The sequence below is a fragment of the Lynx canadensis genome, chromosome A1 (assembly GCF_007474595.2).
Source record: "Lynx canadensis isolate LIC74 chromosome A1, mLynCan4.pri.v2, whole genome shotgun sequence".
Lineage (NCBI taxonomy): Eukaryota > Metazoa > Chordata > Mammalia > Carnivora > Felidae > Lynx > Lynx canadensis.
The window spans coordinates 179,581,587-179,598,847 of NC_044303.2; the positions used below are offsets into that span (position 1 = coordinate 179,581,587).

Here is a 17,261-nt window from a genome sequence, read left to right on the forward strand (position 1 = left end):
CCTCAATTTAAAGCAAGATGGGCAGAGGTTAAAGGGTTAGAGATGGATTCTTTCTGGAGAGGGAAAATAATCAGACTATGAGGCAGGAACCTCCTGATCTTCAGAATGTAGCATTTGTACAGAAGAATAACCCAAAAATTAGCAGTGACTTGAATTAATTGACATCTATGGGCAGAGTTAACATACAATGAATCCACTTAGAAAACCAAGCACACAAGACACTGAGACTGGACATTGTCCAACTCTGTCAAAAGAAAAGGCTCCTGGTGGATGTGAATGTGGAGCATTCTGTCTGGCCACTTACAAAAAGCTTCTCTCACTCTTTAATCTTTACCAGTGACATTCCATCTCCATTGGCACACTCACCTTAGTTGACAAGTCTGAATTCTTGTTTTATTTCAGCAACTTGAGTTAACTCTTATGTTATCCCAACTCAGATAAGAAAAAATCTAACTACCATACTCCAAAACAAAGTAATGATTGGTGCTAGGCTTTCAACATAATCTGGAGTTCCAGAAAATCCATTCCTTGACCCTGAACAGTTTGAAACGTTTGACAAGAGGAAGAGATGTACTCACAATCAGAACATGATCCCGTCCCATCGTGATGACCGTCCGATTCACTGTACGAAGAAGCTGGACCATGATTTCTTGGATATGGTGGTAGGTAAAGGCCTGTAACATAGAGACATCTGTGTGACAACCAGACATTGTATCTGCACATCTCTTCCAAAGAACATCCAACAGTGGTCAGATGTGGTCATCACCAAGACCTCCACCACCACAACTGCTATCACCACCACCACTAACATCATCACTGTAGCCATTGTTATCATACCTCCATGACCATCATCACCTGGCACTGGGCACGAGGAATTTCATTAACCACCTTAGCTATAAGGTAGAGATTAAGAGCCTAAGTTATGGAATCAGAATCTTTTGTTGTAGAATACTAAGTACAGAATTATTGTGCTACATTGGCTGAGTTACTTCTCTGAACCTTGGTTTCTTCATTGGTGTAACAGTCAGGATCTAACCTGGGATAGGTAGGGCATTTACTGCAGGAAATTGGTTACATGGGTGATGAAGAAGCTGAGTCACCAAACAAGATTACCTAGGGATCAGCACTAGAAGGAAGTCACTATCACCTCTGAGCTAAAGGGACAAATAGACGATGTAGTGTTTCTGGAGTCCAAGACTGGGTTTCTGTGATGGAAACTATAACCTTGGGGGAGCTTATGCAGTAGAGGCTGCATTATCCATCTTGGGGGAAATCCATGGTGAGCCTGGTTACAACATCTACAGGGTACTACCCACTTTAAATGCAAGCCACTGAACCCTGGGTAGAACTTGTCAATGCTTTCTGAGCATTTGCCATGGTGAGCAAGAGTTTTACGCATGATTACAACACAGATTCACTACATCCTCAAATCCTCTTACCAGCATAGCCTTAAGGCACAGAGTTTCATCTATGCATATCTGGGATGGTGGTCATGGACAAGTGGAAAGGCCACTTGGAATTCTAAGATCAGCAGCTCCAGGTATGAGTTCCAACTCTGCCCTTACCAGCTATGTGGCCACACTTGTAACTTAAACTCTGAGTCTCAACTTCATCATCTACAAACTGTGGAAGTTTCTCTCACCAGCCTTTCAAGGTTGATGTGAACTTAAAAGTGACACATGCAATTTGAAACAATGCACTCACCTAATTCCACTGCAGGAGATTCTGTGGGTCTGAGAAATAGCCTGGGCATCAGTAATTTCTGAATTTTATGTGGGTTATTCTGATGGCTGAGAACCATGACAAACGTACTGTGAAGCTCTACAAATGAAGGCTGGAATATGGAAACAGCCTGTGTCTCCAGGACCCAGCCAGAGACTGACATAAACAAAATGCTAAAGAAATGGGTGATTTAAAAAGTGGGTAACTACTCACACTCGTTCCTAAGTACCTCATTAACCTTTGCTGCATTCACCTCAACTATAGTTTGTCTTTTAATGTAACCAATGAAAGGAAATAGACTCGTAGTTGGGGGAGGGCAAAAAAAAAAAAAAAAAAAAAAAGGAAGGAAAGAAAATGTGCTTATTAAAAAGCCCCCTCACCTCCCAACATGCTCTCGGTGACTATTGTTTTCCAAAGATGAATAGCCCAGAGCTTGCTTCCTCTCTCTGTCCCATACTTGCTTCTTTTGCACTTTGGCTATAACCCCCAATTCTCCAGCCCTGTAGAGCTCACCAGCAAGACATCTATCAAAGCATATATTTTACAGCAACAGCAGTCTCATGCTCCATGGGGTCCAGCTGGACCTCAATCTCTTGCTAGATTCTCTTACTAGATTAGGTGAGCTCCCCACAAACATCCAGCCCTTTCCCCACATCTACTCAGGGGTAGGGGTAAGAACATCTCCCCTCACTTCTTGGCTGTAGGTTAACCTCTCTCCTGATTCCTTCTCCTTTATTTCTTCAAGCCTTTTTACCGACTTACAATCTCCTATTTCTTACATTACATGACTGTGATGCCTATGGTAATAACAATAATAGCTAACATTTCTGAGTTCTTTTTTTTTTTTTTTTTAAGATTTTATTTTTGAGTAATCTCTACACACAACGTGGGCCTCCAACTTAATACTGAGATCAAGAATTACATGCTCTACTGACTGAGCCAGTCAGGTGCCCTGAACAGGATTACTTTTTTTTTTTTTTTTTTATATGAAATTTATTGACAAATTGGTTTCCATACAACACCCAGTGCTCATCCCAAAAGGTGCCCTCCTCAATACCCATCACCCACCCTTCCCTCCCTCCCACCCCCCCATCAACCCTCAGTTAGTTCTCAGTTTTTAACAGTCTCTTATGCTTTGGCTCTCTCCCACTCTAACCTCTTTTTTTTTTTTTCCTTCCCCTCCCCCATGGGTTCCTGTTAAGTTTCTCAGGATCCACATAAGAGTGAAACCATCTGAGTTCTTACTAAATACCTGGCACCTTGCTAAACGCACTAACTCATCTCACAATGTGATGAGCAATATTACAATCTCCATTGTTCGCATGTAGAAACTGAAGCCCAGAGAGGTGAAGTAACTTGTCCAGAGTCACACAGTTAGAAAGTTAGGGAAAAATGATTCAAACCCAGCAGTCTGGCTCTAGAGCCTGCTCCTCACCCAGGCAGACTCAACAGGAACACAGATCTCTGGCTGCTACTTGCCAGCCTCTTTCCATATGTCAAGATACATAGACCCCGACTTCAATTGAGCCAACTTCTAACTGCCTTCAGTGACTTCTGATCTTTTCTCTCCTTTTTAGAAAATCTTCAGTGCTATGTATTCATGACTCCCTTATCTTTTCTGCATTCCTTTGCAATTTCATCAACCTAAGCCCACTGCAAATTTATATAATGGTTTCCATTTGATGTTATTTTTTTTCCCAGGATTACATCTCTTCTTTTACCAACAGAGATAATAAAACCCCTTTTCTCTTGACCTCCTGCCTCCTGCTTCTTTTAAATAGCCATTTCATCTTAGTCCAAAAAGCGGCAATTAGACTGCTCAGGAAGTTTGGTATTTAAAAGTGGAAAACTGTCAAATTCAATTCATTTCACTCTGAAAGCTCCCAGTATGAGAGGCTGTATAGCAGAGTGTTTGGGGATCAGACAGACTTGAGTTTGAATCTCAGTTCTGCTAATTTGAGCTGGGTGACCTTGGGCAAATTACCTTTATTCTCTGAGTTTCAATTTATTTATAAAATGTGGCAAACTTCATAGTACGTGTTTGAGGTATAAATAAAGTAATGCAGGTAAATCCCTCGATATTAAGGGTTGGCACATAGTAAGCCCTCAATAAGTGGTGGCTGCAATTCATATTCCCCTGGGTCTGCATCAGCATTCAGGCTAGGCTTACAGATTCTCAGCACGTAGCAGAAAATGCAGTATAAGGCAATACATAATCTAAACTCTGGATGATATCGAATGTCACCTAAAAAAATGTATAGCATATATGCAAATAGAAAACTTTCAAGATGATAAACCTGTGCTAAGCAGTAAAAATGCAGCCACAAATCACCTACTGTTAATTGCTCTAGTGCCAGGCAAGTGGAGGGAATCTCTAGGAAAGTGTCTTCTGGGCTCAAACTAAGCAGTGGCTTATAATTGAAAAGACAAAGTCAGTCTTCCCTTTATGGGCCTGGCAAAGATATTAATCCATCCAACCTAAACACACTGCAAATAGTAGTGATTTTTCTTCTTTAATAATTACAGGCTGTGATACCTGGATGGATCTTGGAGTACTTTCTATAAGTGAAATCTTGTACATAAGCCCTGTTATATATAACATAGTGGAAGAAGAGCTGGAAAGCTGGCGGGGGGCGAGGGGGGTTGCTTCTTGCTTCACTCGAGCCCCTATGCCAGCCCTGGGGCTTTGCAGAATGCCATTCAGAACCGATCCCCCATAATGTTTCCAGAATAATAATAGAACATACCATACATGAGATGATTTTCAGTAATAATATATAGACACAGCATTTTCAAACACTGAATCAAATTATGCTGAAGGTATCCTCTTTTTTCATTCAAGGTTCATTCCTTTCATTCAAGGTTTCAAACAAGGTTCGACCCTTGTTTTGATCTCAAGCAGAAAAATCTCCCTTTGATGTGAATATGTCTTTTTTTCCCCCTTAAGTTTATTTTCTTATTTATTTTGAGAGAGACAGAAAAAGTGCAAGTGGGGGAGGGGCAGAAAGAGAGGGAGACGGAGAATCCCAAGCAGGCTCTGCACCATCAGTGAGGAGCCCGATGCCAGGCTTGAACCCACAAACCATGAGATTGTGACCTGAGCTGAAACCAAGAGTTGGATGCTCAACTCTGAGCCACCCAGGTGCTCAGTTTTTTAAAAAATTTTATACTATATTTCCTCTGATTCATGATTGTCTCTTATTTTTCAAAATTCTATTTTTAAAAGTTTGCTTTGCCTCGCAGAGTCCCTTTCCTCCAAGTTGCTTCTCTTCTGTTTGCTTGTTTTGCACTCTTTTTTTACATTCAAATTGTTCTCTGTTCTCTGGAATGGGTGATGGTATGTTCATATTTTGGTGTGGGTAACTGAAAGGCTGGTTGCCAACTCTGAGCATCTGAGTAGAGCTTGTGGTCTGTGAGCTTCTCTGCAGGGTGAACCAGTTGGGACAGTTAGCCAGAGAGTCTCAAATACTCAAATATACAAGTCTTTTATTTTTTTTAATTTTAACATTTTTAAATTCTTTTTGTTTTAATTTTTTGAAAGAAAGAGTGAGCACAAGCAGGGAAGGTGCAGAGACAGAGGGGGATACAAAATCCAAAGCAGGCTCCAAGCTTTAAGCTGTCAGCACACAGCCTAACACAGGACTCGAACTCATGAACTGTGAGATCATGACCTGAGCCAAGGTCAAACCCTTAACCAACTGAGCCACCCGGTTACCCCTATACAATTCTTTCTTCTTGTGCTGCTCAGATTCCACACACAGGCATTCTCTCACCTCTTGCCTGAAGGATTAAGCGCCAGCTGTAGCCTTCCAGAAGCCAAGTGGGACAAAAGTGTCTGAAGCTTCTGCTTCTAGGATGCATACTTTGATTGATACTTTGTTTCTAGTATGGCATCATTGACTTCCGTTTTGATGAGTGTCTCCTAGTCCAGCCCTGTTTTTTGTTTTGTTTTGTTTTATATTAAATTTAATTTACTGTCAAATTGGTTTCCATACAACACCCAGTGCTCATCCCAGCAGGTGCCCTCCTCAATGCTCCTCACCCACTTTCCCCTCTCCCGACCCCCCATCAACCCTCAGTTTGTTCTCAGACTTCAGCCTCTACTACAAAGCTGTTTTGTCTTTATAGTATGATTAAACCTCCAGTGACCCAGCTGCACCGAGTCAGGCTGCTTCTTCAACAGACTTGCACCCATCTTCCTTGTTACAGTTCCTCTCCGTCATCCCACCTCAGGGGGACCTGGTACTACCACTTTCTGAAACGTTGGGGGAATCTTTGCTTTAGATTGGATGGATGAGTTCTCAGCTTTCCCCAATGCCAGCCTATGAATTACCTTTCCTGGGCCTGCTAAGTCACTTATTCACTTTCCATAAGATATCCACCTTCTTTTAGAATCCTCCCTTATCTTCCATATCAGGTTTTCATGAGGGAGCAAAACATGGGACTACAGTTTATGTATCATCTTTACAAGGGGTTTCTACGCCAAATTTTTGAGTTTAAATGTTTATAAAAGTGAGCCGATATCATTCAAAATATTACAAGTTCATGTGATAACATTAAATAACAAAAAATGTGATTGTGTAATGCAAATGGCTGAGGTTTTGAAAAGAGTTCCAGTGCAACCCCTAAGTTTACAGAAAGAAAAACTTCAGCACTGAGAAAAGGGGGTGGGGGTGGGGGGTGGGGGAGGTCATGTGACCAGTGGCAGGTAAAGTCATCAGAGCAAAAATGAAAAACCAGTTCTGCTGAGCAAGTCCGGGCCAACAGCTTCCTCCACTCCAGCAGGCACACAAGCAGCCTTGGTCCTTGCGTTCATGCCAAGAACAATCCCAGCTTCTCCACCTGCTTTGTCTTTAGATCTCTTTAGTAGGAAGATAAAGATCTCAAGGTCACAACTACAGAGTTAAATCCAAAGACCTTTTTTTTTTAAGCCAAAAAATAATGCATTTTCTGACCACAGAAACAGCTACAATCTATGGCTGCTACTATTTTTCCCTGCTCTGCTTTTCTATGTAAGAGGCTTTTAAACTTCTTTCTTATCTCAAAGGAACCACAAACACTTAGCTAGAAAGAAAATATCCTAACTTTCAAAAGATAGTAACAGTATCATCTAAAGTAGAGTCACCTCTTTCTATGACCCCTTAAGGCAATGTGATTTTCCTTTTTTTCTTAAACCTGGAAATTGCTTCTTTCTTTTCTTTTTTTTTCTTTTCTTTTGAGAGGGAGAGAGAGAGAGAGAGAGAGAGGAGAGAGAGACAGAGGGAGAGAAAGAATCCCAACCAGGTTCCACACATAGCACAGAGCCTGACGCAGGGCTTGATGCCATGACTGTGAGATCATGACCTGGGCCGAAATCAAGAGTCCGATGCTTAACCAACGGAGCCACCCAGGCACCCTGGAGACAATGTGATTTTCTCATGAGTTCTAGGCTTAGTGCTATCTGCCTTCTTTCTTCTTGTTTGAAGTAGTTTCCGTCCGGAAAGATTTGACTTTAACTGTATAACACTACATTGTGGGGAGCAAGTGACAGAGGCTGCCAGGGATTCAGAGGAGGGGGAACTGGGGGTCAGCAAAGTCTAGCAGGGGGCTTTGTCACTCCCCATCATCTCTGCCTCTCCTACCCACTGGGTGACTTCCATTTCCCAGGTAGGACTTAAGCAATACCTTCATGTGGTCATAGGTGTCTCTGAACCATAAGTTAGCCTTCTTGAGAAGGGGGGAGTTTGAGTTGGTGGCAGAAAGATATAATAAAGAAGAAAAGAAGACATGGGTCCTCATCCTGACACTGCTATTACCCAACAGTCTTGAGGTCATACCATATGCCAGGAACTGTGCATGTAGATTTGAAACCTATAATCTTACTTTTTTTTAAGGCCCATTGAAGTCCAAGATGAAATATGAGGATCAAGAGGTTTATAAACTTGCCCAGACATTATCCACTCCTAAGTGGACACGCCTGAATGCAAGCTCAGTTCTGTCTAATTCTGGGCTCTTTCCAAAGCATGGTGGTGGTGCTGGGAGGTGAGAGTGCTTTGGATTCCAGGCTTATAACTACCACCGCCTCCATCTTTTAGGATCACAGAAATGAATAGATGCAGCAGCACTTTGTAGATGATAAATCATTCTGCAAATTTGTCCAAAGTTAACAATAAGACAAACATTTGTGTGCACAGCTGTTTATAGCATATTGTATTGCTCTTAATATCCAAATGCACCAAGCAAGATAAATATCCCCAAGTCTGGGATCCTATTATATAAACGACAGCTTATCCATGCAATAGAGTAGGAGAAGGTAGATATGCCTTGACCTGGACAGATATCTTTAACACACTCAGTAAAAAGAGACTACAGAGCACCATTCATAAGCCCATTTATGTTTGTGAAAAAATATTTTTCTATGTCCAAAAAGTCTGTAAAAATAATGGTACCCCAGAGCAGAGGTAAGAACGAGAGATGTGAGGTTAGAGGGATAATTTTACTTCCTGTGGTTTGTTAGAATTTTTCACAATAATCATATATGATAATAAAGAATATAGAAATTTTTCCCAACCGGAAAAGAATGAATGTCAGTCTACACACCCAAGAAATCGTATTCACAGGGATGGAGTGGATACACAGCAGGGGCCACAGTGTGCTGCAGGCAGGCCTGTGGTGAGGCGCGAGGGCACTCCCCATCCCCTAGACCTCCCACCCCATGCCAAAGCTGCCATAGAATCCTGGTGCTCACAAGTTGGAGTGAAGTTGTCAGTGTTACTGAGCTGACAAAAGAGCGCTACAAAGTAACACGGATTAACCCTTTTAAAAAGGCACAAGTATGAAATGTTTTATCCATTTATCAAATGCTTTTAACTTCCATTTTCTAGAAGGTAGGGGGAAAAATCTACTTAAAGCAACCAGGAAAAAGCACAAAACCATCACGTCCAACAACAAAAAAATCCCATTGTGCTTAGAGAGAAACGTTGCTGTTGGGAACTTTTATTAAAATACACTGGACCCTCCAACCTGCAGCCTAGAGCAAAAAAAAATTAAGCCTTCTTAGGTCTGTAAGTCTAACATCTCAGCGCTGATGAATGGAGACTGGTTGGACCGACTTATGAAGATGTACCATGGAGATGCTCTACTTTTGTGTTCAGTTCTTCAAAACGGGAGGAGTCTATGAGATTGTATAAGGAGAAGTGGATAAAGAACACAAGTAACAATTGTTGAATTCTTACTGTGTGCCAGACTATGGACTGTGTGCTTTGTATTTATAATTTCAGTGTGTCTTGGGAAAACCCTGGGGCAAGTATTACCCCAATTTAAGATATAAAATAAGATTCATTCTGATTGTTAATACCATTCAGTATTTATTGAACACTTAATGTATGTCATTTACCATAATAATACTGTTTTACATGAACCATCTCATTTAATTCACTGAATAATCTTAGAAAACTGCTATTCTAATTCTTCCTATATTACAAATGAGGAAATTCAGAGGTTAATGTAACTTGTCCTAAGTCACAGAATTACAAGTGATGGAGGTGGATTTGAATACATGTCTTCTTGGTTGCTAGGCTTATGTGTTGTGTACACAGGTATTTATAGAAATTTTGTATTATTTACAACATCTAAATGTAACAAGCAAGATACATGTGCAAATGGCCCTACAGCAATGGGCTCCTTTAAGATTTCCATTGTAGAAATGGAAGTTTGTAAAGTTTTTGTAATATTTCAAAAAAAATTTAACAGAAATTGTACACTCATTCATCTTCAGTATCACCACATGGGCTTATTAATTACAATGTCAAGATTTCTTGTTTGCATGAGAACTACAGGTCAATACTCTGTTTAACTCTGCTGGTCAGAAAATTCAGAATGGTGCTTATATATTATTCTTTTTTTAAAAAATAATGAGTCAACACATCACTTAACGTTTAACACATGTTTCTTGTTTGGGGGACAATGTATTTTAAAATGTGCATCCAATGAAAAACGGTGGGTGAAAACTGCTTTGTGGTGACAACATTTTCTATTATTTATCCAGAAAGTCATTCAAAATGTGGCTTCTGTGTCTCCATGCCAGGGCTGCCTGATGAGCTTTCTCCCTCCCTCCAATACTGACCTCCTCTCCATCCCCTCCATTGGCAGCCTAGTGTTTCTATTCTCTTTCCTTTGTTTACTTTTGCTTTATGCCTTTGCTTTATCACCATACTTCATCCCTGATGCCAGGATGGCTTCAGCCACAGGCAGAGAAGTTGCCTGTTGAGATCAACATGATTCTTCCCCACCCCAAATGAATTCCCAAATATATCTCCAACTGTTTATTGATACTTGAAATTCCATGGAGAGAATGTCATTCTTTGACTTAAGGCTAATTCTCTCCTGTTAAAATGCAGCCCTGATTGAAAACTTTAAACCATTAGAATACAAACCCCTGTGAGTTAAGAGCCATAACGCATCCACTACTATAGGTTGTGCATCATCCCTGAATTCCTTGAAGATAGGGATTAAATCTGGTTATTGTTTTAGGTTCAACACCTAGCACAAATACCTGGCATACAATAAGGAATCACCACATCAATTTAATTTAATTAATTAATTAGAAAAGCTCACATGAAGTGTCAGGTAATTTGTCAAGACGCAAGGAGAGGTTCTTAGATGAGGGGATGGAATCAGAATGGAGATTCTGGAAGCTTCCGAGCATGGACTTCCTCAATTGTACTGATAACACAGCTTGACCTCACACAATGACTAAAGGGTTCTTGGACAGGAGAAAAGAGGAATAAAAAAAATATATACACAATCTTCCACCCTCCTTCCTACAGTGAAAATACCCATAATCACCCAGCCATCCTCTAGAGAAAGAACATAGACATCAGACAGCTCACTTTGTGATGAGTGATCTGGTTTCCTCACCAGGACCTCCCCAAATCAAAATCCTATTGTCCTCTTTTTTTTTGTAAAATGGAAGCTCTCCCCACAAATCCCTCCCAATTCAGGTAGGCACAAAACTAAGTTCAGAGACAGATCTCATGAAACACCCCAGTATCCTATGCCTCAGCCAAAACTCAGAGCCCACTCTCACTGACTGCTCAGGAATTGATAACACCAGAAACTTTAGAAAAATTACCATCAATGTGAGGCTTTAAAATCTTCCTGTCTAACCTCTTTTCCTTTGCCGGGAAATTATGGAGAAAGTAGGCCAATTTAAAATGTAAGAGAATTGACCAGCAAAAAGCAATAAATCTGAGGAATAAATGTGAATCCTCTGATCTACGTGTGCAGTTACACAGACATCAGTGCTGTTTTTTTAGCTCAGACTGGATATAATTAAAACCCTCTCCAGAATCTCATCTCAGAACAAGCAATAGAGGCTGTGCATCTCTCCATGGTGCTGATAAAACACTGCCTTCCAGAACTAGGGCATTTCTCCTCTTGAGAAGTATGAAGTCTCAATCTCTCTCTCTCTCTCTCATGCTCTCTCTATATCCTTCTCTCTGTCTCTATATCTCCGTCTCCCTTGACCACCACAGTGTGTGTCTTTGCTTTAGTTTTGATAAATCCTTTGCAATTTATTTTATTGTTCCATAATTGTAATGATGATTTCAATATATTTTTACACTCCTATCATGTGTCTGATATTTACTATCATCCCCACCCAACTCTTTTTGGAAAGTTTAGGTTGTATGTTCCCTCTTCTACCACTATCTCTCTGTGGCCAACCTATTTCCCACAACAAATTTGGAAGGGGGAGAACTAGTTTATTTTCTGATTTATTATAAATTTTCCAATTTGATCTATGGTTTCTGGTGGTTTTTCTAGATGAAAAGAAGATGCCCACCTTACTTCCCAGTCTCCATAATATACTCAGCACCACCACTTATAACCCATATCTCTGATCCTTCCCTGATCAGCTGCAAACAGGAAAGCCTTTCTTCTGAATGTTCAGCTCCTTTATATGCTCAGCCAGTGACAGCGCAGCCTAAGTGGTTGTATAACCAACTCAGCTTGAAACAGATCTATGTGTTTATTCCTAGAAGTACATTAAGAGTTTCTTTCCAATGAGCGTGTGGCATCTAGAAGCAGTATTCTGCTTTCAGTGTTCGTAGGTCTAGAGATGAATTTAGAACTTTGGGGCAGTGCCTAAACATTGAGTTGCTGCCCCACCCCAAACTCCTATCCTACAAAAATGAAATAGCCAGGGTAGCACTCATTATCACTCAGTATCTCCAGAAACATACTTTGAGTATCTATTTTAGTAGTTGATACTATGGCTGCATTTCTAGAATAACCTAGGGACTTTCTAAATATATAAATATTTTCATGCCCAGGTTCTACCCCAGACTAACTCTAAATCTCCAGGCATTGCTATTTTTTTTGAAAGCTCTTCATATAATTCTGATATGAAGTGGAACTGAATACCACTGACTTACTAGGTGCCGTGCTCTGTCCTGAGTTCTGGGGATTTGGGGACAGAGAAAGCCTAGTACCTGCTTTTAAGAAATAAGTCCATTGTCAGGGTATTACTAGGGAAGAGCCATACAGTGAGGAAAGGCCATAACAGTGTTATCACAAAGTGCTGAGTAAACTCAGAAAAGACATAAAAAACCTAATCTAGGGGAATCTGGGATGACGTCCTGAGGGAGGTGCTATTACAACCAGCCAGGTAAAATCTGCACTTGATATGCTCTTTGCTATAATAAGTAGGGCTTTATAATAAGAGTGCTTTTCTCTAATAAGAGTATAATCTACCAACACATTACTAACCCTTATATATTCTTCCAACCCCTTTCCCTCAGCCTGTGTCAAGTCTCACCCTGCTCACATACATTCTTACCTGCTCCCTGGAATTCTGATTATGATCTTCCCATAATCACAATGTCTTCATAAAACAGAGTTTACCACATCTTAGCCTTGGACTGCAGGCCACTCCTTGAGGAAGTTCAGCCCTTTGAGTCTGGTGAGGTTTTATTTCTTTCAGACACTAACCCAGCTATCCTAATCATCTGCAGCCAACTCATCCTTCCCACAGAGAGCAATCAGATGGGTTTTTACCTGTGTTTGAGATCCCCTTCTCCCCCTGGTCACCTGCCAATCTCCTACTCAAATAAAAAAAAAAAAAACAGTTCAATAATCATCTTCAGGAAGCCTTTTCCCACTCGACCTCTCTCAACCCCTACCTCACCCTAGGTAGGGTTGGTTGTTGTTTTTTTTGAGTTCTCACAAAACCTTACTCAATATTTCTTTGAACTAAGGTACCACATCTATCAATTTTGACTGTCCTAGTGTAGCATCCACTTGACATAGCACCAAGTACATGTATAAATATGTGAAGTGAATGTGTCAATGGATGGATGGATGATTGGACAGATGGAAGGAAGGATAAATATATGGGAAAATGATACTCCTAAATTTATTTTGTATCTTATCAATTCAGAGTTTAGTGCAAAACAATAGATGTGCTAAGTTATCTCTTCTCAAAGCAAAGATGCTTTCTTTTTCTTACATGCACTCTTTCTTTTCTTCTTTCACTGTTTACCCTATAACCAAGATGTGGTGTTATAACTTGTCTTTCAGAGTAAGTTTCAAGTAGATAAATAATTAGTCTTCTGAGGGTATTTTGGAAGATTATAACTATTCCTTTCCAACCTTCCCTGAATTGTGTCATTCCTTGCCCCTAGATATGAAAGCATTCCCTCTGCTCCCTAAAGACTGGTTCTATTCACAGAAGAAAAAATATTCCACTTTTCACAGAGGTTGCTTTCAGACTCTACTTATCATATTTCTAGCACCTCTCCATGAGTTTCTTTGAAGCATATCTGCCCTTTATTACCTACCCACAGCCACAGTGACAGTCAAGCCAGAGGAAGACATAAACAATAGCAGTCTTGTCTCCATTTATACATTTCTGATACCTCACAAAAATGTGTATGACAAATTATAATGTCTAACAAAATCAACTAACTCTTTTATCTCCTAAGATTACACCTCTAAATTATGTGGAGTTTTAAAAAATTCACTATTTACTGCACAAACATTATCAAAAACAAAAATGACATCATATACCCATAAGCCCAGCCCTGAAACATATCTAACTTATTGTTCTATAATGCCTTCAAGTCTTTTTCATGAAACTCTATGCAGCATGTAGACAATTTGTTTCCTGCTTTTTCCACTTAACATGGCATAAACATTTTTATTATCATACTTTTTGGCCAAAGGGAAGGCTCTGTTTGTACTTACCCTCTGAGGTGGTATAGGGGGAAGATTTAGATATAGACAGATTGAATTCTGGTTCTGCCAATAACTTGCTAGGTAGCCTAAGTCTATTTACTTAAACTCCTGTAAGCCTCAGTTTGTTCATCAGTAACATGGGCACGATAACAGCTAACTCACAGAATTGTGGTAAAAATTGACATCTGTATATACGTTGCTTGACAGTGTTTGGCTTAAAACAGGCATTCATGGATGTGTGACTCAGGCGTAACAGTAATATTTTTAAAACATGGATCTATCATGAATTAGAATACAAAGTACACACAAATAATTAAGATAAAACACAAGGTTGAATTAAATTAAATTCCACCTTTGGGTTGCACCCCCAGAACACTGAGAGTTTATATTCACTCACCTGAAGTTAGAAATACTTAGGTAGAAAAGCTTGAAAATAACTGAAATCTATCAGCACTCTTTCATAGATATATTTGAGCGATCTGCCTCAGATCACAGACTGTCAGGACTAGAACTGGAAATAGAGCTCACGTGTTCTCAAAAGCTGCTGAAAGGCTTTAATACCAAATATCACCTTTCCTGTTACCACCACCTCAACCAATACAGCACAAAAAGGAGACATGATTAATCAATTAATCAAAACTTTTTTTGAGGGATTACACTGTGGCAAAATGAAAGAAGAAACATAGACTAGGTATCAACATGGTAGTCACGACTAACAAAATATTAGGAAGCAGTAAACTAATGCTCAGAGAGGCCATGGAACTTCTCCAAGAGCACACACTTAGCTAGCAGTGAACTTGGGAGGCTGAATCCACATCTGCATGTCCCCATAATCTTTCAACTAGAATTTAACTCAATGAAAATCATCAGATATGTTCTGACTGCCCAATCTGTGCCAGGTGCTGTGTAGGATATGGCAGTGAACAAGATAGATACAATCCTGGCATCCAAGGGGCTTGTTGTCTAGATGAGAAAACAGACCACTTAAAGGTGAGCAAAGTGTGGTGAGTGTCAGGTAAGGGAAAGCACTTACAATGTTTGTAAAATATTCAGGCAATGAGGACATGTAAATGTGAGCCTCTACTCTTTGTCCCCAAATTCAATTACACTATAGGTTAAACATGCTTACACAGGCTGGCCTGGGAATTTGACCACCATTACTCTTCTGCATCATTTCTGTGGGAAAATGTGTGCTGAATTCTAAACTGATTCAGGAGCACAACAATGCTCAAAGCTGGGAGCACAACCATAGTCAAACTTGGTACCTGCTTTTTATATGATGTTTTAATGCATCAGCAGCAGATTTACCTTTCTCATTAGCTTCTGCTGACTATCAAACATAAAATTAGCATCAGCATGTATTTCTAGAAAGTAGAGCAACTGGGATGGGAGGATCAATCAAACCACAAAGATTAATTATTGAGTATCTGCTTGGAATTCGGCACTGTGCCCAGAAAGTGCAGAAATATAGAAGAAATATAAGACTGGGTCAGCCCTATCCTTAGAGAGCCTGTGAACCAGATATAGGATATCCTATATCTACATAGGAGTAATTCCAGGAAGTAATAGGTTGTGTCAAAATTTCGAGAGACTGGGGTGGACATATGACTGTGGAATGGTTAGGTGAATCAGAGATCAGGGAAGTTAAGCCCGGCTTCAAAAGACAGCTACAATTTGGATATTTGGGGAGAATTCATCATGGCAGTGGGAGGAGGTTCATCGTGGAGAAAGGCATAAGATAAGATGGGTTCTGAAATAATTAATAGACCATTGAGACCAATGTTGGGAGTATTGGGGAATTAGGTCTTACAGGTAGTTCTGAATGAAAGAGCATTTTGTCTTAATCACTTTTGTGTTCCCAATGCCTAGAATGGTACCTGGCAAATAATGGGTCCTCAGTTAATATTTAGTGAGCTGTGAAATAGAAAGACAATGCATTAGTTGAAAAGAGAAAATAATTTTTAAAAAGTGCTAGTCCTCTTTCAACATAAACCAGACAAGCATAACATGATAAGAACAAATGTAAAACTGCACATAATTAAGGGCTAAATGTGATAGTAAAGCCAAAAGCTGTCAGAATGCAGCAGGGAAAGTAAGACAGGGCAAAAGAATCTGTGATGATTTTTTTCTTTTATTTTTTTAGATTATTTATTTATTTTGAGAGAGAGAGAGGGAGGGAGGGAAGGGGAGGAGAGAGAGAGAGAGAGAGAGAGAGAGAGAGAGAGAGAATATCTCAAGCAGGCTCCACACTTTCAGCACAGAACATGACATAGGTCTTGATCCCATGAACTGTGAGATGATGACCTGAGCCAAAATCAAGAGTCGGTCACTTAACCAACTGAGCCATCCAGATGCCCCTCACCTGTGATGATTTCTTAATGGAAGAGGCAATTTCGTCAGGTTTATTAGGAAGGGTAAGGTTTGGCTCTCAGAAATCACAATTCAGATGCTCACAGGGTGAGGCAGATAACACAGACACGAGAAACCTATCATCTAGAAGCACGACAGGAAGTGATGGCACTGTGGCTTTTACTAAAGAAGTTGGTGAGCCAGACAAAATATATGTGTGGACTAGATTCAGGCTGTGAATCACCAAGTGGACAACTGGACGGCGAAAAGAAGAGAAAGAGTACATTCCAGACGGAGGAAAGGGGTAAAGGACAAAGAAGACAGAGCATGAAGGCCTGGGGGGAGCCCCAGAGACTGGTCTCACTACAATGCAGAATGTTGGCTGAAGACAGTAGGAAATGGAGTTGCAGGAGAGAAAAGCTAAGCTGAGTTTGGATTCCAGGTAGAAGAAAAGGTAATAGATGGAGAGTCAAAGATAGCTTCAGTATGCTGTGTTGCTTGGAGAAACTGTGCTGAAATTAAACATTTTATTTTCTAATCTGAGCTGCTAAATCAATGACCTTTATCTCTAAGACCAATGTTGCCTGAAACTTCCTGAGAATATGTCCATTCTAGAACTCTTCGATTGTTTTCTGAAAACTTTTCCTGTTCTATTGCCAGCTGCTGCCCCCAGATTGTATATGACAGTTGGGGCGCTATAGAGAGCACTGTGGATCAAAAGCATCTTCAAACACAGAGCAATTCCTTCCTTGCTTAACACATTTCACTTAAGGATTTACATTTACACCAGTTGAACAAATCAAAGTTATGGTTCCCTCAGTAACTGTAACCTGGACCAAACATTGCTATATTTTTCTGCTGCCAAGCAGGCTTTTAACTCATGCCTCCCAACTGTGAAGGGGAGATTTAATTCAGACATTATGCAAGAAATGCTTTTTGGAAAGCAAGTGGCTGGCCCAGCGAAGGTTTCATGT

At 40.2% G+C, this 17,261-nt stretch overlaps 1 protein-coding gene across 1 annotated transcript in view; it reads right to left on the minus strand.

Annotated features, from left to right (window-relative positions):
• Positions 1-17,261, minus strand: part of DOCK2 (dedicator of cytokinesis 2) — a 417,962-nt gene that overhangs the window by 234,974 nt on the left and 165,727 nt on the right. The window contains 1 exon segment of the mRNA XM_030327773.1: positions 579-674. Coding sequence (XP_030183633.1) covers positions 579-674 — 96 coding nt within the window.